This window comes from Syngnathoides biaculeatus, chromosome 1, assembly GCF_019802595.1.
Source record: "Syngnathoides biaculeatus isolate LvHL_M chromosome 1, ASM1980259v1, whole genome shotgun sequence".
Lineage (NCBI taxonomy): Eukaryota > Metazoa > Chordata > Actinopteri > Syngnathiformes > Syngnathidae > Syngnathoides > Syngnathoides biaculeatus.
In genome coordinates, this window is record NC_084640.1 from 2,757,237 (window position 1) to 2,779,507 (window position 22,271).

The 22,271-nt window shown below is 40.2% G+C and overlaps 1 protein-coding gene across 2 annotated transcripts in view; it reads right to left on the bottom strand.

The window, feature by feature from the left end:
* Positions 1-4,358: 4,358 nt before the first annotated feature.
* The window catches only part of celf3a (cugbp, Elav-like family member 3a), a 32,856-nt gene continuing 14,943 nt past the window's right edge, over positions 4,359-22,271 (bottom strand). Inside the window, exons 4-14 of one of the 2 annotated variants that reach the window (XM_061825641.1) lie at positions 20,276-20,324; positions 15,442-15,567; positions 14,853-14,932; positions 13,628-13,771; positions 12,598-12,742; positions 11,959-12,108; positions 11,705-11,764; positions 10,634-10,729; positions 10,137-10,280; positions 9,314-9,446; positions 4,359-4,505 (exon numbers count right to left, since the gene is read on the bottom strand). In XM_061825641.1, the coding sequence (XP_061681625.1) occupies positions 9,319-9,446; positions 10,137-10,280; positions 10,634-10,729; positions 11,705-11,764; positions 11,959-12,108; positions 12,598-12,742; positions 13,628-13,771; positions 14,853-14,932; positions 15,442-15,567; positions 20,276-20,324 (1,122 nt within the window). In that variant the 3' untranslated portion in view covers positions 4,359-4,505; positions 9,314-9,318. Of the gene's footprint in view, positions 4,506-9,313; positions 9,447-10,136; positions 10,281-10,633; positions 10,730-11,704; positions 11,765-11,958; positions 12,109-12,597; positions 12,743-13,627; positions 13,772-14,852; positions 14,933-15,441; positions 15,571-20,275; positions 20,325-22,271 lie in introns of both variants that reach the window. The other variant, XM_061825560.1, reaches the window with a different exon arrangement.

A 22,271-nucleotide genomic window follows, 5' to 3' on the forward strand; every position in this document is an offset into this window, starting at 1 on the left:
TACAACGGCTGCATCTTAGTGGAGTGGTTCTCAAACTATATACACCAATTACCGCATTAAAAAAAGAAAAAAACTATCATGACTGATCTCAAAATACGATAGTAGACCGAAACAGACGAGACAGAGGCTTTCATCCTTAAAAGGATTTTAACATTATAAACCATTTGACCTAAGGTTGTTTGAACATCAGCCTTGCACTTAAAAAATGATTCAAATAAAATATATCGCAGAAGTTTAATAATGTAACAAAATATGTGTTTTTAAAAAACGATTCAAAAAGGCTCAATGCAACTGAGCTGTATACTGTAATGGAAAAACAATTTTAATCCCATGTAACAAATTTTTGGCCTTTACTGGCCTTATTTGAATGTATTGGGGCCTCAAAAAAGGCTGCCCATACCAGCTAGTCATACTTAGCCACCCCACAACAACACACACAAAGAAAATCAAAAATAAATAAAAATTCTGACATTGAGTAAATAAATACTCCTCGTGTGTGAGAAAGACTTACAATTACACATTATATCATTGTGTTAATTGAAATTTGATGTATCCAATGGTCTGGTGGTATTCAGCATCACTGAGTACCCAAAGAGTGAATACTCATGCTGAAATTAGTCTGGGGGAGGGTCAAACAGCACTCAGTCATGGCTCCGTCACACCATGACGTTCTGGTCAGCGTTCTATATTGTTTGAGGAAATGTTGGTAGTCGTGCATAGTCGCCGGGAGAGCGGGAGAAGAGTGTTGTTCGAACGCTAGTGAACGTCAATGATCACTGGGAATCGGCGGAGAACGCCGGTCCAGAAAAAAAGTTTTGAACATGCACAAAAGTTCTCAGCGAGACCAGCGTTCATCAACGTTTAATTTTAAACGCTGTAGAACGTTCGTGGAACGTTTTTACTAATGTTCGCCGAGCGTTGCACGCATTTGGCTATCGTTAGTCAGTCGTTACTTGATTGTTATTTAATCGTTTGGTTTGCAGTGAACGACTCACTGGCGACCTGTCAACGACCACTAAACAATTCCCTAGCGCACAACAGCGTGTAACTAAAGTCAAACGAACATCCTTTGGCGTCCATTGAGCGTCATTCGAGCATTTCCCGAACGTCCATGCATATGGGTATATAAACCGATGCTTTGTATTCTTACTTGCAGCGGTAGTTGCTGAAGTCCGCACCCCACCTTTTTTTCGTCTAGGCGGCATGATGCTGACTGTTCAAACTCACGAGTACAACTGAAGTGAGTATGAAATTTAAAAACGTTTTCGTTCCCGTTTCACTGTAAAAATTACACGCCAGCAAAATGCTATTCTGTCGTTATTCACACGTTTAGTCACACGCTCAACACACTCGTCTAACATTGACAAATCGCTCGTCGCGTGCCAGTGACACGTTAACACACGCTAATGGTGTTTAGGGGTATCTTATTTGGTCACTGTTACACGCTTCTCGTGCGTTAGACACACATTAAGTCATGCGTTAGACACGTTAATCACACGCCAGATGTGTCATCCGCGTTTGAGAACGCTGAAAAATAGAACGATTGAAATGTTCAGAGAACGTTGACCAGAACGTCATGGTGTGACGGAGCCTTTACTTGTGAGGCAATACTGCACTTGTGACATCAGCATGCTACTAATATGAAAAACTATCCATCCCTCCATCCATTTTCTGAGCTGCTTATCCTCACAATGTTCACAAGGGCCGCTGGAGCATTTCCCAGCTATCTTAAGGCCGGAGGTGGGTTCACCTTGAACTGGTCGCCAGCCAATCGATGAGCACACGGAGACAGACAACAGTCACACTCAAAATCACACCTAAGGGCAATATTAGAGTGTCCAATTAATGTTGCATGTTTTTGTGATCTGGGAGAAAACCCACCCAGGCACAGGAAGAACATGGAAACTCCACACAGGTTCGGTCCAGGATTTGAACCCCGGACCTCAGAACTGTGAGGCAGATGCTCTAACCAGATGCATCACTGTGCCATCTATGAAAAACTACTTAATATACTTGATATTCAAATTAAGATCCATGTAGTAGTACGGCAGCAGAATGCCCAGGACACTAGTAGTGAAAAAACAAAACTACTAGTAAGACAATTTGGCAAACTAGGACATGAGCAGTGGAAAAATCTTTACAAGTAAGATGTAATTGTTCTACTGGTACACTGAAATACTGTAATGAGTGAGAACAAAGTGTCTACTCGTATATGGATATTTAAATTCAGAAAACCTTATATTTATATTAAAGAAATAATGCAATAAAATAAATAATAGTAACTGTCATGATCCTGCCACTTCAGCCCAGGGACACACCTGCGCCTCATGCGGGCTTATTATCCCCTGTATATATAGGACCCGGTGACGACTGGTTCTCCGCCAGATCGTTGAGGTTCATGTCCCGTTCTAGCACTCTCGTATCCCTGATCGACAACCCGTTTGTACCGACTTCGCCTGTTCTCCGACCAACCCCGTAAGCCTGACTCCTTTGATGCTCTTGCCTGCTTTAATCAATCTCCCGTGTACCGACTCCTGCCTGCCCACTGAACTGCTCTCGACGCCCGACATCCCAACTACCACACCTGCACCTGACTGCCTGCCCAATCCCCGACCATTGAATAATAAACGTTTTTCCACGAACTACCTTGTATCTCCCGAGTCCTGCATTTGGGTCCTACCTCCGTTCCGATGGGTCGTGACAGTAACACTATTAATCCAACTAAATGTATATAAGAAAATTCTGCTATGTTTGAGACAAATAGTTCCTGGATACTGCACAATAATATGCATATGCAATCAACATTCAAATTACCAGTAACTTGTGTACTATACAGTTTTATTAGTTATCTATATTGTATTATACCACTCAATTTCCAATCATTGTTACAATGGGACTGTGGAATCCTTCACTGTCACTTGTCAATAAAATAGTAGAAAAACGTTTGTTTCCACCAATTGTTTCTTAAATTGATCTCATATTTTATATGAATATCAATCTGGTTTTAAGATGAACCACAGCACGGAGACAGTCCATTTAAAGAGTTTAAATGGCATCAGGTATAATGCAGATTCCCAGAATGGATACACGTTCACATGATAGGTACATGAAATAGAGTGCGGTGTTCCCCAAGGGTCAATTTTAGGTCACCCATCAAATGTGTTTATATAGTTGTACACCAGTATACTTCTCCCTCAACACCAGTAACAAATAGTATACAACTTTTAATTTTCTCCACAGCAGTGAGTTCTTAAAAATGAACCCCCGCTCATATTTCTGAAATGCCATAGAAGCGAGCGTGTTTAGACACATCAGGCCAAACCCAGAATGCTTTGGCAGACTATATCTGCAAACACCAGCTGTCTCTCCAGCGTTCCCTACTACTACTCCATATTCATACAGCGTGGACATTAATTCACAGTAAGACTTGAGTTGTCGATTCAATAGTTTTCTTAAAGATTGTGATACACAACAGTTTTATTTGCTTTACAGCTGTCTTGCTGTTCTCTCTACACTTCTAAAGCACAACGTTAATTTATATTTAGAAAGGAATAATACCATTTTTGTAAAAAAAAGAACATGACAATGAGTTTTTTTTTTCTAAATTGTACTTTATTTTCTTTTAAAGATGTTTTAAAACAGATTGCAGAGAATAAATAAAGAACCAATGCTTTTTTTGTTTACTTCCTTACATGTAATTAAAAACTATAATACGGGTATTCATTGTCTTGAAGGAATAATGAATCCTCTTTATTCTCATTAAATTAAATCAAAAATTACATCCCTGCCATCGAATTCATTACCAAATAAATTAAAGATTTAAAAAAAAAATATAGAAAAAAATTTCCAATCCTGTTCTCCCACTTGGTAAAGTTGAACAGTAGTGGCAGCAGATATTTTGAAGATGTTTTTGCTTGTCGTCCCCCCCCCCAACTAAGATATGTACAGCGTGAGGAAATCCATTCAATTCTCTTCCCCGGTTAAGAACATGATCTTAATTTAAGTATAAATAATCAAACTACTTCTACATAACAAAATTACCAATGGTAATCATACAGAATATATTCTTTTCCCTCCGAGCTGACTGTCCGACCTTCTAGATCACAAATCACACTATACAGCGGGACCCTGTTTAATAGTATCACATCAGTGATATGCTTTTGTTTTTTTAAACATGTAGATAAGAACTTGTTGCCAACAGAGTATTTACACTAGATCATATAAATGAATCCAACTATGGAATGATAGGAACTCTTGGAGCACTTCTGATATTGTTGCCATAAATTCTGTTGATGTTTTTGTTGATATTACTGCAGTTGCTGTTTTTTTTTTTTTTAAATGTATTTCAAACATGATACTGTTTGTTTGTGTGTGTGTGTGTGTGTGTGTGTGTGTGTGTGTGTGTGTGTGTTGTGTTGCTCCTATGTGCTATTATGGCTGGTAAAACAACCAAACAAGGCTGGGACATCCCGAGGTGGTTTTCTTGATTGAACTCCTAAATTGTCCTGGAGGTAAAAAAGCAAAGAGGGAGGGAGGGAGAGAGAGAAAGAAAAGACAAAACATTTAAAGCAAATGGAGTAAGTACATATTTATATATGTATTCTCTTAAAAAAAACAATCAAGTCAATACTCAATACAAGTCAACAGTCAATAGTCATTGCTTGCATTGATGCTGCAGGAGAGTCGCAGTATTCAATTATACTGCTCATGCAACTGAAACGGCAGTCGATGCTGCACGTATATCCACGTTTAAACAAAAGTAGCTTTTCATCTCTTTTGGCAGGCAAATGAATTCATAACATGCACGGGAGGAATTCTGGCGAGCAGTGACTCCAATGTCTTTTTGTAAGTGTTGGCTATGGAGATATTTAAAAGCCAAATCGTCCACCAGATTCATTTTCATTTGGACTTGCCCAAAACAGAGCATCTGCAGATTCAAGTACACATATATTATATCCTTTTTAAATCGTGAGTAAATATTCCTATGAACCTCTTGTTATTTGTTGCCAGCTGTTCTGACCTCATCACTTTAAGTTTCTATGAATAATTTGAAGAACAAATGTTGAACAAATGTAATAATGTCTACAAAGTATACTACATCACAATGTATGATTTAAAAAAATACATATCATACAGATGCTATTCCTCTCCAATATGATGATGTGGATTATTTTTTAAAATGACATTTACATGTTCTACAATTGGTTTGTTTTACTGTCAATGTATTCAGGTTACTGAATCATTTATGACATTCTTAAAGAGGACATATGAACAAATTTGCTTTTTATACAAGAAATAGTTGGGTCTTTGGAGTGGCTGCCACCCATGTGATATTAAATAAAAAGCAAATCTTTTGTTATTTGCTTATTTCTCCAAATATGCTTGCAAAAGCGATTCACATTAAGAGTCACAAAATGATGATTTGCATAAGACAGAACTGTGAAAGGCCACTTCCAACTTTATTTCATTTCTTTTCTTTTTTCTTTTTCAATTTACAATGATATCCCCGTCTGTTTTTCTTGGTGTAAAACTGAATTTTTGCTTGCACAATTTCTTTTGCAATACATGCTGACAGCTGAATGACAGCCAATGAATATTGCCACTCCCCCCCCCCCCCCACACACACAACCACAATTTTGAGGAGGACTATCTGCTTTAATATACTGCGTTGTGATATAGATCTTATATATGTTTTTTTGTTGACATACATATTTTTTTACTTGACACAATATAGGGAAGATGTATTTTAGTGTACTATATAGTATTGCCAACTTCTCCCATCCGAAATCTTGAATGTGTCTGAAATTTTTATCTTAGCTGCATGTCTACTGTGAGAGACAATCTAAAAAAATAATCTGGAAATCACATTTTACATATTTAATAAAATACTTTATTTGTACGTTACGGATGCAAATAAGTATTTGAACATTTGCCAATCAGCAAAAATTCTGGCCCCCAAAGACCTGCTAGTGTGGCTCTAAAAAGTCAACATAGACTCCACTTTTTATTTTAAGTTAGAAATGCCTTTTGGACATCGTTAGCTACATAAAGACAGCTGTCCACCCCACACAATCAGTAAGATTCCAATTCCCAAGACCAAAGAGCTGTCCAAAGCCACCAGAGACAAAATTGCAGACCTCCACAAGACTACGAAGGGCTTCAGGAAAATTGATGCTTGATTGGTTAAAAAAGATCAATTGTTGGAGCAATTATTAGAAAATGGAAGAAACTAAACATGAGAGTCAGACTGGGGCTCCAAGCAAGATCTCACCATGTGGCATATCAATAATCCTAAAAAAGGTGAAGAATCACCCCAGAACTACATGGGAGGAGCTGGACAGTAATGTGAAGAGAGCTGGCACCACTGTACAAGGTTATTGTGGGTAAAACACTAAGAAGTCATGGTTTAAAATCATGTATGGCAAGGAACACCATCCCAAAAACACAATCCCTACTGTGAAGCACAGGGGTGGAAGCATTTTGGGGCTGTTTTTTTTTTTTTTTTTTTTGCACATAGGACAGGACAATGGCACTGTATTACGGAGAGGGCGAGCAGAGCCATTTACTGTGAGATTTTGGGGAACAACCTCCTTCACTCTGTTAGAGGACTGAAGATTGGTTGTGGCTGGATCTTCCAATATGACCATGACCCCAACCACACAGTCAGGATAAGAAAGGAATGGCTCCATAACAAGCATATCGAGGTTCTGACGTGGCCTTGCCAGTCTGCAGACCTAAACTTAATAGAAACTCTTTGGAGGGAGCTCCAACTCTCTGTTTCTCTGCGACAGCCCAGAAACCTGTCTGATCTAGAGAAGATCTGTGTGGAGGAATGGGACAAAATCCCTTCTGCAGTGTGTGCAAATCTGCTGAAAAACTACAGGTAACATTTGACCTCAGTAATTGAAAACAAAAGGCTACTGAAGCAGTAATATAAAAAAAAAGTATATATATATTTTTAATCATACATTGTGGATTTCCGGATTCACGGACATGCACCTAAGATGAAAATTTCAGACCCCTCCTTGATTTCAAAATAGGACAAAATTGAGGGTGTTTAAATACTTATTTTGTTCACTGTATCATCAAATCCCAATTTTTGGACTCAATTCCAAATGAATTTTACAATATACAACTTACTGTATTATAACAAGAGCTGCAACACTGTATACACAGTACTTGAAAAATACAAAATAGTTACAGATTTTTAGCCTGTGTTTATAGTCAACGTAACTTTGAGTTACTGCAGTTTCTACACGTGCTCGATTGTAGTTCATTCTTACAGTCGGTAAGCCCCAAATAGCCGTAGCACTCCACCCGAGGAGCTGCATTGGATATTTTTGAAAGCGCCTAAAACGAAGTCGTAAAGGTGCCGATCACGGCAGAATGAATGGGAGAAAGTTGGGCAGGATCCAGTACAACGTGGCAGATGACGAGAGCCAGCCAGCTAGCCAGCTAGCCAGTCAGCTAATAAACAAAGGAAGCATCTGGTCCCATGCACTGAGCATTTACTGCACCAATAGGTACAAAACCAACCCAAGTTCTAACTTACGACACTGCGCGCAAGGGATCCTGCTTAAAGTAAACCATTTAAAGCTAAAAAGAAAAACTTTTCCAGAAGGAGAAGTGGCACCCAAAATGCAATAGGGTACTCTCTTTCTTTCCGGCTCAATAGATATTTTCCAAATAATCAAATAGGATTTTTTTTGTTTGTTGGACTATGACATGATATCTTTATTTCGGAATAGTACAAGGAGTATTTATTCGAGTCTGATTTGGAAGTCATTTGTTACTGTCAACATGTATAACAAATCAGCCCAAGCCCTCGTATTAGCTTTTAAATTTGATAGGGTCATTTAAATTTTAATTAATTTAATTTCTTTTTTTTTTTTAGATTTGGATGTATTTGGACATTTGGACAAAAACAAACAAATGAGTAAAACATTTAATCTCTAACTTTTATGTCTCCTTTTGTCTTGCTAGTGATTTGCAGATACACTGTTTCCATGAGCATGACAGAGAATTAATTTCAGATCAACATATTCATTGAAAAGTGTTTGTTTTTTTGGTCCCCAGAATTCCTGAAGAGGAATGCTTTTCCTCTACCAGCAGCACATGTCACAGGAACAAAACAGATTGACCCAAAACTTTCTATAGTAAAGTTAACAATTACTAATATTATCTTTCACACAGACATTTATACTCAAGATTTCACTTCACCTACACAAACACACGCCTACCGACATACACAAATATTATCCTGCCTGCTATTTATGTATTTAAACATGTTCATGACATCTCCAGTATCACAAACAACAACCAAAGTTCAGGCACAAAAGTTACATTGAATTGCGGTTACAACCAAACAAAAACCCCCTCAAGACTTCACGGAAAACTACCACACCATCCAGCTAAACAAAGGGAAAGTGTAAGAATGATAATCATGACAGATTACAAAAGGTAACTTATCAAAAAAAACAACAACAACAAAAGAAAACATCCATATTGAATGTAAAATTTGGTTGTGATTTAAAATTTGGAGGAATAGATCACCAAAAAAAGTATGTCATGATAATCAGTTACTTACAGATGCGGAGGTAAAAGTGAGTTATCGATCAGTGTTTGCAAGGAGTGAAACCAGGACAAAATAATAAGAGGAAACTCACAATGGACCAAACACAGTTCACGGTCGCCACAGTAACCCCCCATGCAGGTGAGCATGGTGAATCAAGGCAACGGCCCCAAAAGAAAAATTGCTAATGGCAACCATCACAGGCAATATCGCCACAGCAACCAACACAGGCCAATTAACTTACAACGCAGTGAGAAGGAAGGGGGGAGGTTTTAGCGGTTGCTAAGAAACCGTAGCCATAGCGACGCACGTCTCCACGATTTATGTATGTTGACGGGACAGTCTTGAGAGTGGTGGGATGATTTTGTTTCAGGAAAAATGGCATATGGCACAGCACAAAAACAATAAATGAAAAGTAAAAGAAAAATTAATGATGGACAGCAGTTGCATTCAAAGGTGTGACAGAACACAGGATATTTAATCTAAATGTACCGTATTCTACTTCTCAAGATACCTATTGAAAAAAAAGAAGACTAACACATTAAAACTGATGCCTATAATGCATCCATAAAAGACAGTAAGCGCTTCACCTAATTAAAGTTAATCTACTGTAGCTTATTGACATGTCCCACATGAAAATCGGGCACTTGAGACGACCTGAGCTTTCATTTACATTCACTGAATCTTTAATCTTCACACGCATTAGCTGCTGTCTATCTCTTATCCTGAAGTGGAGCTCACCTCCTTCAGTAAGGTCTGTTGGCATCCTTGGGCCTCTTCAGCTGCACTTTCAGTCTCTTCATGCCTATTTGGAACCCATTCATAGCCTGGATGGCAGTCTGAGCACTGGATGGGTTGTCAAAACTCACAAAACCTGAGGGGGAAAAAAAGAATCATTTCATAGTGCCTGTCACGGCAACGTTCGATGGTGCATTAACTAACCCCGCAAAACACCTACCATGTAAAACACATTGAAAATTAAGGTTTCTTAGCAGAAACCGACAAGCGCCGTAAGCATTTTGCTGCAGCTATCATCATCTCCATTCAAGAAAAATAAGTTCCTGTATGACTCATCACTCGTCATGTACATCCTCAAACATGTCCATGCCAGTTATTTCTTGTTCAGTCAGTGCTATCATAACTTTGCGTGTGCTTGAAAGTATGGCAATTACGTAAAACAGTCCAAGAGTCATGAAATTCTCAGTGACTGGACACTTAGTAAGTTTGTGGTGAGCTGCCATACTGGGTTCACTATTTGGTTGGCCACAGCTCATTCATAAAGTACTGAAAAATACATTTACTGTGCCATGAGAGATTATCAGGTGTGCTGCAGGAAATGATTCTATTTCACTTCACTGTTCGTAAAATGAATGTTCAGAACCAATGTGTGTGTGTGTGTGTGTGTGTGTGTGTGTGGTGTGTGTGTGTGTGTGTGTGTATATATAAAAACACCAACCTATATAATGTTTGTATAGTATCTGTTGTCTTTTCTTTTTAGTTTCCAAATACCACACAGTTGAGAACAATTATCATAATAATCGTTATCAGCGTCTCTGTGACTCACCGAAGCATTTGCTTTGGTTCGTGGCGCGGTCAACAAAGACCTTGGCTGAGATGACATTTCCAAAGGGCAAAAACATCTGCAGGATCTCCGAGTCCGTGAACTCTTGTGGCAGGTGGTAGATGAAGATATTGCAACCCTCAGGACCTTTACAACAAAGAATAAAAAGGTAAAAAATGGGCTGGGTGCTGTGGCAATATTTTAGATTTTCTACGGCAATACCCTACTCCATACAGTGTACTGTATGCTGAAATAGTATTACGATGTGCTACAATGGTATTGTACCTCACTAAACTGCACTACTGGTCCATGAGAATACCGGTAAGTAATCATTATGTAAACCCAGGCAAATAAGAAACTGATAAAGTAAAGTCCCGATAAAGCAGCAGAACTGCATCACTGTTTGCACAATGATAATCTGGAATCTGAAATGTGCCAAATGATATTGTAAAACACGTCTGAGATTGTTCCATATTCACACACATTTTTTTAGAATCTACCTTCGCGTTGTTGTAGCTGCTGTGGTTGCTGAGCTACCAAAGTAGGCTGGTGGGTGAACGGCTGCCCCACCAGGCTGTAGGCAGCAGGATAGGTGGCTGCGATATAGGAGAAAGATCAGAAAAGATATGAAAATTACATCAGGATACTAGCAATTATGACTGCTACCTAAAAAAAAAATATATATATATATATATATATATATATATATATATATATATATATATATATATGATGTGTGTTATGATTGATATCTAACGCCACACATACCGGTATCATACAGTATGACAATGAAAAGCTCCCTGTAATTACAGCCGCTTACTGTACAAGGTAAATATTTTGGTGGGCCCATTTGCAAAACCATGAAAGTAAGTAAGCTGGAAAATGAGCATAATGCTGCAGTGTTGGACATAAAGATTAGCCTTACCAGTTAGCTTCTGATAGGTGGTACAGTGTATAACATCCACAACATATCCCACACACAAATTTGCACACTAAATGACAAGTGTAATTGGGCAGCTTGGTGATGAAAGGCTGCCTCTGTGAGCGAAACTGTGCTGTTTTTGCTATCTTTTTGTGGACTCGTGCAAACTTTCCTGTTCACACCATTTCAAAATCACATTTAAATAAGATTGATTGCACTAAAACAATTGTAAGAAAACGGGAATTTGGGTGTTTACTTAAAAAAGATGGCTTTTTCCAGAAATGGGGCAATGCACAGGTTGTTTGGCAGCGTTTTATGTTACATAAGAGGTTTTTGTATTCAGGTCACACATCCTGTGTAAAATGGAAAGGGAGAGCCAGAAAGATTTAAACATTTCATTTTTGGGTGTGAGACAAAGTTTCTGTACAGCTGAAATATAGAAATAATATTTTGCCTTCCTTTAATAATTCAGTAAATACTAAACCATTGGGTTTGCACTATTACCAAGTACTATATTATATGCTGCATTATAAATGCTATAGAACAGGAAGTACATTCACATGACTGAACATCACATTAGGCGCACGATATGAGAACATTTTGAGTTCTACATTGTGCACCTGTTGAGCAAATGCCAACTGAGCCTCACCTGTGTAGTGCTGCATGCCTGTGTAAGCTTGCTGCAGGGGGTCCAGCACAGGACTCTGAGCTGTGACACAAAAACATCACCATCAATTGGTTTATGCACATCAGCACGCTCCAAATAACATGCAGCGCTTTCACTTCATTTTCTTTGCTTGTAATTACACTCTTGTTGTGGCGTATAAGTGCAGGAGCCTGTGAGTTTGGGGAGAGGCATTTCTTTCAAAAAACGGTGACTAGAATCCCGTGGTCGTACAGTACCTTGATAGGCATGGACCCCGTTGGTGTACAGGGTCTCAGTTGCTGATTGGCCGTTGGGTGGTGCTGCCACAGAGGGGTAGGTGCTCACTGCAATTGGTGGAGGCAGAGGAGGAACAGGTGTGGCAGTGATGGAGGGTGGAGTGCTGGTACCTGTCGACAATATTTAAGTTATCTAAATATTACATGTGCAGAGGGAAAATGCTGTCAAATGCAATCAGTATTGAATTTTGAGAAAGGAAAGAATATGAAATGAGGAGACCAGGAGAGAAACATAAATACTGAAAATGGTCGATTGCCAGTGCGGTCGGTAGCCTTACATTGAGAGTAAGACTAATAAATCTGTTAAGCATTGATCATTGATCAACTCAAACTATATTTATATATAAAGCTCTTTTTACACAATGATCTGCACCTCAAAGTGTTTAAAATCAATTCCATCCTACCACTCACGCACACAGATACATACAAACACACACACATATGCACGCATGCACACAGTTAAATAAGTAAGAAAATTACCGTAACGTTTATTTCCATGGTAAATGTGATGAGACCAATGTTTCTTTTCTCACCATAGGTTCGTATTTCAAGCAGAAATCTAATCACGGATGAATGGCTGCGCCAGGTGTTTCTGGTTACCTGAGGAGGGGGTGATGGACGCGATTGGCGTGGCGATGATGCTGCTGGGGTTGAGGGCAGCCAGCTGTTGCATCTGAACGGCCGCCACCGTGGCAACAGGAGAGAGGTAGGCTGACTGGGCTACCAGGGCCTGCTGCTGCATTAACTGGGGGTTGGAAGAGCTTGCCATTGACAGGAGGCCAAAATTAAGGCAATTTCTATGTTTAGTCAGAGGGCATGAGCATCAACTGACATGGGATATTTTGGTGTAGTATTTAATTTAGATTGTGTAATAATATTATCATCTTAAACTAAGTTTGAAATTTAGCTTTACTTAAGATAATATCTAGTTCACTGATTCCCAACCAGTGTGCAATCCATTGCACATCAGTGCGTCGTGAGAGATTATCATGTCTATCATGAGAAATGTTCCAATTTGTCAGAAAATTATTCATTTATTTTACACAATGTTTCGTCAGTCTACGTATAGTAACGAGCACAACAGTTACATGCTTTTCCACTTAAATGGCAGAATTTACAATTAACGTGTGTTTGACGTGTTTCCATTCATTCCAAAGAAAAATAGCTTTGTGCTCAACTAACATCTCCAGATTTTCACACTGAAACATGAACACCACATAAATTTTGTGATGTTTTAGCTTGTTGGAATTTTTTTCCTATGTTCAATACAGTATGTACCCTGGCTCAAAAATGTTGGGGAAAAAATAGTGGGGTTAAAAATCAATAATCCCTTACATAATGGAATGAGATGCACCAGTACACCACAAAAAGCCTCATCCCTATTATTGCACATATTGCTCCATTAATAAAACTTATTCATTGTCAAACTGAGCATTATTGTCTTCGATAAGGCAGACATAACTTGTATTTTTACATTGTGTAAATGGCCAAATAGAGATGTGGTTACATGTAATAATGGGAGAATTACTTGTTTACTGCTCTTCATATTAGCTCTCACTTGAAAACTTTAATTCTTTCTAAAGTGTGAAAAAAAGTCTTGTATTTGCATTTATAAGCGCGTGTTTCTCACAGCTTGCGTGTAGGCGTTATAGGCTCCGAGGTGCAGGGTCATGGGACTGATGACTCCCAGCTGAGATGCCACCTGCTGCATTCGTCGAAGCCCCCGCTCCTTCTCCGAATCGGCAAACTTAACGACCAGACTGGATGACGCTCCCTAAGAGGAGAAGAAGGGAAAAAAAATCTAAATTGGCTGAAAAACGACTGTATGGCACAAAAAAAAGTATCATTTTAACAGCTGTCAGTTGAATTTTAGCTGGAAACTGGCACTGTATACAGTAAACATAATACTATTAACATACTGTATTAACGTGACAAAGGCTAAATAAAGAGACTATTCAGTAACCCTTTCCCTTCCTTTGATTGGTTGCTTGTGTGTAGAAGACCCACTTTGTTATGTTGACAGCTATAGTGTGGGAGTGGAAAGGTTCGGCAGAGATCTTTGCTCGTGATGTAGATAAGCTCGAGACATTCATATGACCTGATTCCAGGCCTCACGGTGGAAAATCGTCTGGAACTCAGGAAGGCATAGGCGATTTTAATTCACATTTCACATTTATTGAGATACTATAGTGACATCACTTCATCCCAAATACTAGAAAAAGTTGGTTTGGGAAACAATCTCCCCTTTAAAGACAAAGTTGAGTATTTAGGAATAGGGTTGGGCATGTACCAATACCAAGAAGCAGTATTGGGCCGATATTGGCATTATTTCAAGATAGGGCACATGGAGACAGGTGTGGATGTAAAATGGCTGTCTCATCCTGGCACTTCACCTCAGAGATCCCTCTGGTGTATTACGGCAACATAATAATCATATTTTCCAGTAGGATTAATGGTGTAGACAGCTTGAGTGACAAACAAGGTCTGTTTATAAGAGAAGGAAAAAAAGGAACTCTGAAGACACTACGATGTATTTGTGTTCTATATTAAGCAACAGGAGGGGGAAAAGAATCCTATATATTCAAAATAGTAACTAGCATTTTCAGAAGACATGTTACAAATCATAAAACTTCATTTCAGACACCAAACAGAGAGGACATTTTGGAATTAAAAGTTAAAAGTTTTCTCCCTTACTAAAAATTATGGCCATTTGATGAATAACAACTGTCTAATTCAAATGCTCCGATGAGTAATATTTAATTTTAAAAAGGAAGTTGCATAGGCCATTTATTTTGCATTATTGATCAAACTATATGAAAATGATTCAAATGTGCACGTGTGGGTACTGGACTCACTGGTAGAGTACGACTCCCATGCAGAGCATTGATAGCAGCCTGGGCCTCGACATTGTTCTGGAACTTTACAAATGCACACCCTAGGAGAGACGATGACAGCATAAAAGCATGGCCTTACACGTAGTGGATAGGTAGTAGATTTAAAAAAACATTTGGGGCCGCCTTTAATTCGAGCACTTCATCAGTAAATTTGCTATCATTAAACATGGTTCAGGAAACATTCATTGCTTCATCAATCACATCCTGTAAAACTCCACTCCTGTCATTAGCAATGACCCACAAAACCTTTTGCACAATTAGTCATGCCTGAGGTAACAGACAAGAATACCTTGTTTCTATGTTTGAACAGTCATCACTCTTTGATTTACATGGCAAATATCATTAGTATTGTTACACACAATAATCAGTCCCATTCATGTGAGGGCAAAGTATTGGAGTCTTAACATTCATGCCCCAGAAGTCACTCCAAAACTGCCATCATTTGATCAAACATTTATGTGTTTTAGAAATAGCAAATAGTTATGTTTAATTTCATTATTACAGTTCCCTTTGCTCGGCATGTGCGCTTCAGAGATTTGGGAGTTATTACCTTTGCTGGTACCGTCGGGCCCACGGAGCACTGTGCACTCTTCGATGCTGCCAAAGGGTTCAAACATCTTTCTCACGTCAGGGTCAGTCTGCTGCTTTCCCAGCATGCCCACAAACAGCTTCCTGTCTTCTAAGGAAGAAGGAGGGTATCAAAAGGATGGAGACAAAACAGAGCGATATAATTAGAAAATGTTAGCGTGAACTGGACATAGATAGGATGGGGAGATACACTATGCATCTTATGTGGTCATCTATACTCAAGGGACACTTCAGTAGACATATACAGTAGTTCCCTCCAAAAGTATTAGAACGGCAAGGTCAATTCCTTTGTTTTTGTTGTATACTGAAGATGTTTGTTACAGATTGGTGATGAATAACTAGAAACACCCATCAGTCACATGTTCCAATAGTTTTGCTTACTTGAAAAGTGGGTGGCTTCAAATAAAACAAGCTCTTTCCTTGTTGTTTGACACATATAGGTGTGAATTTGAGTGCGAATGGTTGTTTATATGTGCCCTGCGATTGGCTGGCGACCAGTTCAGGGTGTACCCTGCCTATCGGCTAAAAATAGTTGGGATAGGCTCCAGCACACCCACGACACTAGTGAGGACAAGTGGTACGGAAATTGGATGGATGGGTGGATGGATGGATGGATGGTGCAGGTATACTTAATCTATTAGGTATAATAGCATCTTATAACATAGTCATTACATTATGATGTTGAACTCTTGACTGCTCAAGCACTGAGTCAAATTGACAGTGATGATAAAGGCACAAATTTGTTTTGAAAGTGCATCTAACCGTCACTGATGGTGTAATGGTACATTAATTCGCCTGAATTTGATCCAGGCATTGGTTTCAGTTCCCACTCATTGAGTGTGAATGTGAGTCTGAATGGTTGTCTGTCTCTGTATGTGCCCTAGTGACCAGTTCAGGATCTAGTCTGTCTTTTGCCCAAAATAAACTTGGATAGGCTCCAGCGCCCCGTGACCCTGAATAGGACAAGCGGTGTAGAGAGCGGATGGATGGAGATGGTCTTTCCAATGTTGCACTATGTGCTATTCTTAGAAGTACCACCAGAGTGCAGTAATGCAAATGCACATTAAAACATAACAGAATCTCGCAGTGACTCTCAAGATTTGACACAAAAATATAAAAATAAAATAAATAAATCTTGCAGCAAGGGCTCAATCTCTGATGTCATGTGTCTGCATGTTTTGCCTTATTTCCTACAAGGCATGTACACCTCAGTTGCCATTGTTAATGTGCAGCAAATGAGATTGCATATAACATTGAAAACTGTTAACAGAGAGCTGACAAAATCCAGGAAAATATATTGAGCTAAGGTATGTTGTTGTCAAAGGGACTAATCTTTTATTCGTTGCGAATATTTTAAAGGTGGCACAGTGTTTGCATCTCAGTAATGTGACAGTGAGTCAGCATTACGGACGCAGGGACTGAAGCAGAAATTGAATTCAGCAGTTGCTCACCAATCGATAACATGAGTTCTGTGGGAAAAAAAAAAAGAAACCAAAAGCCACCTAAAATGGCAGACTACATGCACAAGCCACACTTTTAGGCACAGCTATGTAATCTGTACATTTCTTGACGGTGCAAACAGTTTGGTGGCATTAATCTCTAAAATAGAAATTCAGTCGCTATTTTATCCATCAATGCAGCCCTATGGGGTCAGAAGCCGGTGCAATCTGTAGGACGGTCTCAAGCCCGAAGGGATGCAGAGGGTTGCGTCAAGAAGGGTATCTGGCTTAAAACTTTGCTAAACAAATATGAGTATTCATTTAAAGATACCTATAGCAGATTGGTCGTGGCCGAGGTTAACAACGCCTGCCCCCGGCAACATTAACCTGCAGGGCGTTGGTGGAAATTCAGCTACTGTGGGTCGAAGACAAAGAAGAGGAGGAAAGCGGATTTTTCAGCAGAATGAGAAGATAGCACAGCGACTAGAACTGAGTGTAGGGACTTTGAATGTTATGACTATGACAAGAAAACCTCAGGAGTTGGTTGACATGATGATTAGGAGAAAGGCTGATATATTGTGCATCCATGAGAGCAGGTGGATAGGTAGTAAGGCAAGAGGTTTAGGAGCAGGGTTTAAATTATTGTACTATGGAGTAGATGCGAGGAAAAATGGAGTAGGGATCATTTTAAAAGAAGAGCTGGCTAAGAATGTGTTGGAGGTGAAATGAGTATCAGATAGAGGGATGAGGCTGAAATTTGAAATTGAGGTTGTTATGTATAATGTTATCAGCGGCTATGCTCCACAGGTAGGATGTGACGGTAGGATGTGACCTAGCTAGAGTTGAAAGAGAAATTCTGGAAGGAACTACATAAAGTAGTTCTGAGCATCCCAGACACAGCGAGAGTTGTGATTGGTGCAGATTGTAATGGACATGTTGGTAAAGGAAACAGGGGCGATGAAGAAGTGATGGGTAAATACGGCATCCAGGAAAGGAACTTTGAGGGACAGATGGTGGTGGACTTTGCAAAAAGGATGGAGATGGCTGTAGTGAACACTTATTTCCAGAAGAGGCAGGAACACTGGGTGACCTACAAGAATGGAGGTAGAAGCACGCAGGTGGATTATATTTTGTGCAGGTGATGTAATCAGAAGTAGGCTACTGACTGTAGGGGAAATTGTATCTAGACCGCATATGATAGTGGTGTGTAGGATGATTTTGGTGGTGGGGAGGAAGATGAAGAAGACAAAGGCAGAGCAGAGAACATTGTGGTGGAAGCTTTGAAAGGAAAAAATCTTGTGCGGCCTTTTGGAAAGAGGTGCGACAGGCTCTTGATGGACAGGAGGAGCTCCCAGAAGACTGGACTACTACAGCCAAGGTGATTAGAGAGACACGCAGGAGAGTACTTGGTGTGTCCGCTGGTAGGAAACGGGAGAAGGAGACATGGTGCAACCCCAAATTACAGGAAGTCATACAAGCAAAGAGGTTAGCGAAGAAGAAGTGCGACACTGAGAGGACTGAGGAGACACGAGATGAGAACGTAAGGCAAAGGCAAAGGTAGAGGTAGCGAAGGCTAAACAAGAGGCATATGACGACATGTACACCAGGTTGGACAGAAAGAAGGAGAAAAGGATCTCTACAAGTTGGCCAGACAGAGGGATAGAGATGGGAAGGATGTGCAGCAGGTAAGGGTGATTAAGGATAGAGATGGAAATGTGTTGACTGGTGCTGGTAGTGTGCTAAATAGGTGGAAAGAATACTTTGAGAAGTTGATGAATGAAGAAAAGGAGAGATAAGGAAGAGTAGAAGAGGCAAGTGTGAAGGACCAGGAAGTGGCAATGATGAGTATGGGGGAAGTGAGAAAGGCACTAAAGAGGATGCAAAATGGAAAGGCAGTTGGTCTTGATGACAAACCTGTGGAGGTATGGAACCAATTTGGAGAGGTGGCTGTGGACTTTTTGATCAACTAGTTCAACAAAATATTATCGGGTGAGAAGATGCCTGAAGAATGGAGGAAAAGTGTGCTAGTTCCCATTTTTTAGAACAAAGGCGATTTGCAGAGCGAATTTGAAGAGCCACACAATGAAGTTATGGGAAAGAGTAGTGGAGCCAAGTCTCAGGACAGAAGTAAGTATCTGTGAGCAAGAGTATGGGTTCAGGCCTAGAAAGAGTACCACAGATGCATTATTTGGCTTGTGGATGCAAGTGGAAAAGTAGAGAGAGACTAGAGAAAGCCTACGACAAAGTACCAAGAGAGGAACTGTGGTACAGATAGTGTGGCAAAGAAATATGTCACAATAAAATGCGACATATATGAGGGCATCAGAACTGTGGTGAGGTGTGCTGTAGGTGTTATAGAAGAATTTAAGGTGTAGGTGGGACAGGGATCAGCTCTGAGCCCCTTCCTCTTTGCAGTGGTAATGGCTTGGCTGACAGATAGTTTAGACAGAATTTCCCTTGGACCATGTTTGCAGATGACTGTGATCTGCAGTGAAAGTAGGGAGTAGATGGAGGAACAATGAGAAAGATGAAAGCATGCACCGGAAAGGAGAGGAATGAAGATTAGCCAAAGTAAAGCAGAATATATGTGTGTGTGAATGAGAGAGGTGGAGGGGGAAGAGTGAGGTTCCTGAGAGAACAGATAGAGAGGGTGGAGCACTTCAAATACTTAGGGTAAACAATCCAGAGCAATGTTGAATGTGGTAAGGAAGAGAAGAACCGGCTCCAAGCAGGTCGGAACAGCTGGCGGAACGTGTCTGGTGTGTTACATGACATAAGAATCTCTCCTAGGATAAAGGGGAAAGTTTACAAAACAGTGGTGAGGCCAGCAATGATGTACGGATTAGAGACGGTCGCGCTGAAAAGACAACAGGAAGCAGAGCTGGAGGTGGCAGAAATGATAATGACGAGGTTCTCTCTCGGGGTGAACAGGTTGGATAGGATTAGAAATGAGCTCATTAGTGGGACAGCCAAAGTTGGATGTTTTGGAGACAAGGTTCAAGAGAGCAGACTTCGATGGTTTGGACATGTCCAGAGGCGAGTGAGTGAGTATATTGGTAGAATTGTGCGGAGGATGGAGCTGCCAGGTGTAAGAGTGAAAGGGAGACCAAAGAACATTTATGGATGTTGTGAGGGAAGACATCAGAGCAGTGGGTGTTAGAGAGGAAGATGCAGGTTCGATGGAAAAAGATGACATGCTATGGCGAGCCCTAACGGGACAAGCCGAAAGGAAAAGAAGAAGACAAAGTCCCATTTTATCCATCTGTCATTTTTCTTCACCGCTGATCAGGGTCACAGGGAGATGGAGTCTACAATGTGTATGCGTGTGTGTTGGAGGTGGGCACAGGTGTCTCTTACCCCCTCTGCTTTCACTGTCTGCTGGCTTCACCTGGATAGGACGGTTCATCTAGAAACAAATAAACATGCAACTCAGTCAGTTTCAATGCTCAAACATTATGAGAGTCCAAGAAAAATAAGACAGGTTCAGACATAAAATGGTAAAAAAAAAAAAAAATGCTGCAAATGTTTCTGTCTTCTTGTGAAAGCTGTTATTTCCCCAAAACCAGTTTTAGATCATGTGAATGGTTATAATGTGAACGGTTATCTTTGTCATCAGTCTCCCATATTTTGGTTTTCTATGTGACGCCATGAGTGTGTACATCATCGTCAGTAACAACCTACCTACACAGGCAGTGTGTGGGCCAATGGAAGCTTCTCTTTACAGATATAAAATGCAATTGTCCCTCACTGCCTCCTGAGCGCCATCACATGGTAGTTTACATACACGCTAAAACACTTCCTAGCATGTATGCTAATAGTGTAACCAGTGTGTTTAAGTGTACTTTGTTCGACAAGTTGCAGAACACGATTAGCAAATGTTGGAACTCAGTGAGCACATAACGTCCACTACATTGTAAGGCGCCATATGTCTAATGTGGGGCCTTGTCTATTTGGTGAACGGTGAACTACGAATGGGCAAGGGGTCACTCTGGCCACAACATTAGGTACACCTGCATCCAATCCAATATTAACGCATCTATAGATTGTGTCAACAATTTTGTAACTACAAATAAAGCATATCAGGCAGTTACCACACTCAGAAATGTATTTATTTGATATATTTCATGTATTTGTTATTGTGTCAATAGTTTGCATTGATCTTCTTTTCTTCTTTTTCTTTCAGCTTGTCCCATTAGGGGTCGCTACAGCGTGTCATCTTTTTCCATCTAAGCCTATCTCATGCATCCTCTTCTCTAACACCCACTGTCCTCATGTCCTCCCTCACAACATCCATCAACCATCTCTTTGGTCTTCCTCTCGCTCTTTTGCCTGGCAGCTCCATCCTCAGCACACTTCTATCAATATACTCACTCTCTCGCCTCTGGACATGTCCAAACCATCTAAGTCTGCTCTCTCTAACCTTGTCTCCAAAACATCCAACTATGGCTGTCCCTCTTCTTCTTCTTCTTTTCCATTCGACTTGTCCCGATTAGCTCATTTCTAATCCTATCCAACCTGCTCACTCTGAGGGAGAACCTCAACATCTTCATTTCTGCTACCTCTAGTTCTGCTTCCTGTTGTTTCTTCAGTGGCACCGTCTCTAATCCGTACATCATGGCCGGCCTCACCACTGTTTTATAAACTTTGCCCTTCATCCTAGCGGAGACTCTTCCGTCACATAGAACACCAGACGCCTCTGCCCACTGTTCCATCCCGCTTGTACCAGTTTCTTCACTTCCTTACCACACTCACCAGTGCTCTGTATTGTTGACCCCAAGTATATGAAGTCATTCAGCCTCGCGATCTCTTCTCCCCTGGAGGTTCACTCTTCCTCCTCCGCCCCTCTCATTCACGCACATATATTCCATTTTACTTCGGCTAATCTTCATTCCTCTCCTTTCCAGTGCATCCCTCCATCTTTCAAATTGTTCCTCCGCCTGCTCCCTGCTTTCACTGCAGATCACATTATCATCTGCGAACATCAATCCAAGGGGATCCCTGTCTAACCTCGTCTCTCAGTTTATCCATTTGTTCCATCCAATAGTGTGCATTGATGAAGCTGGTTTATTATTACCTTATTTATCCATACATGAAAAAGGTAAATAGAAAGCGTTAGCACAATGACACAATAAACATATCGATTGATGACTACTACTCAAATGGTTTCAATCAAAATGGAGTACTACAGCTCAGGTTTTAGATGTTATTAGTTATACTTAATGAAGTGTTCCCATGAGTGCATTACCACAATTGAAGGCTCTTACGCCTTACCTTCTCTCCATGACTCTCTCTCAGAATCCACCCTAATCCCAACTCGTTCCTTCTGCCTTTATCGCTCCAAAACCAGGAAAAG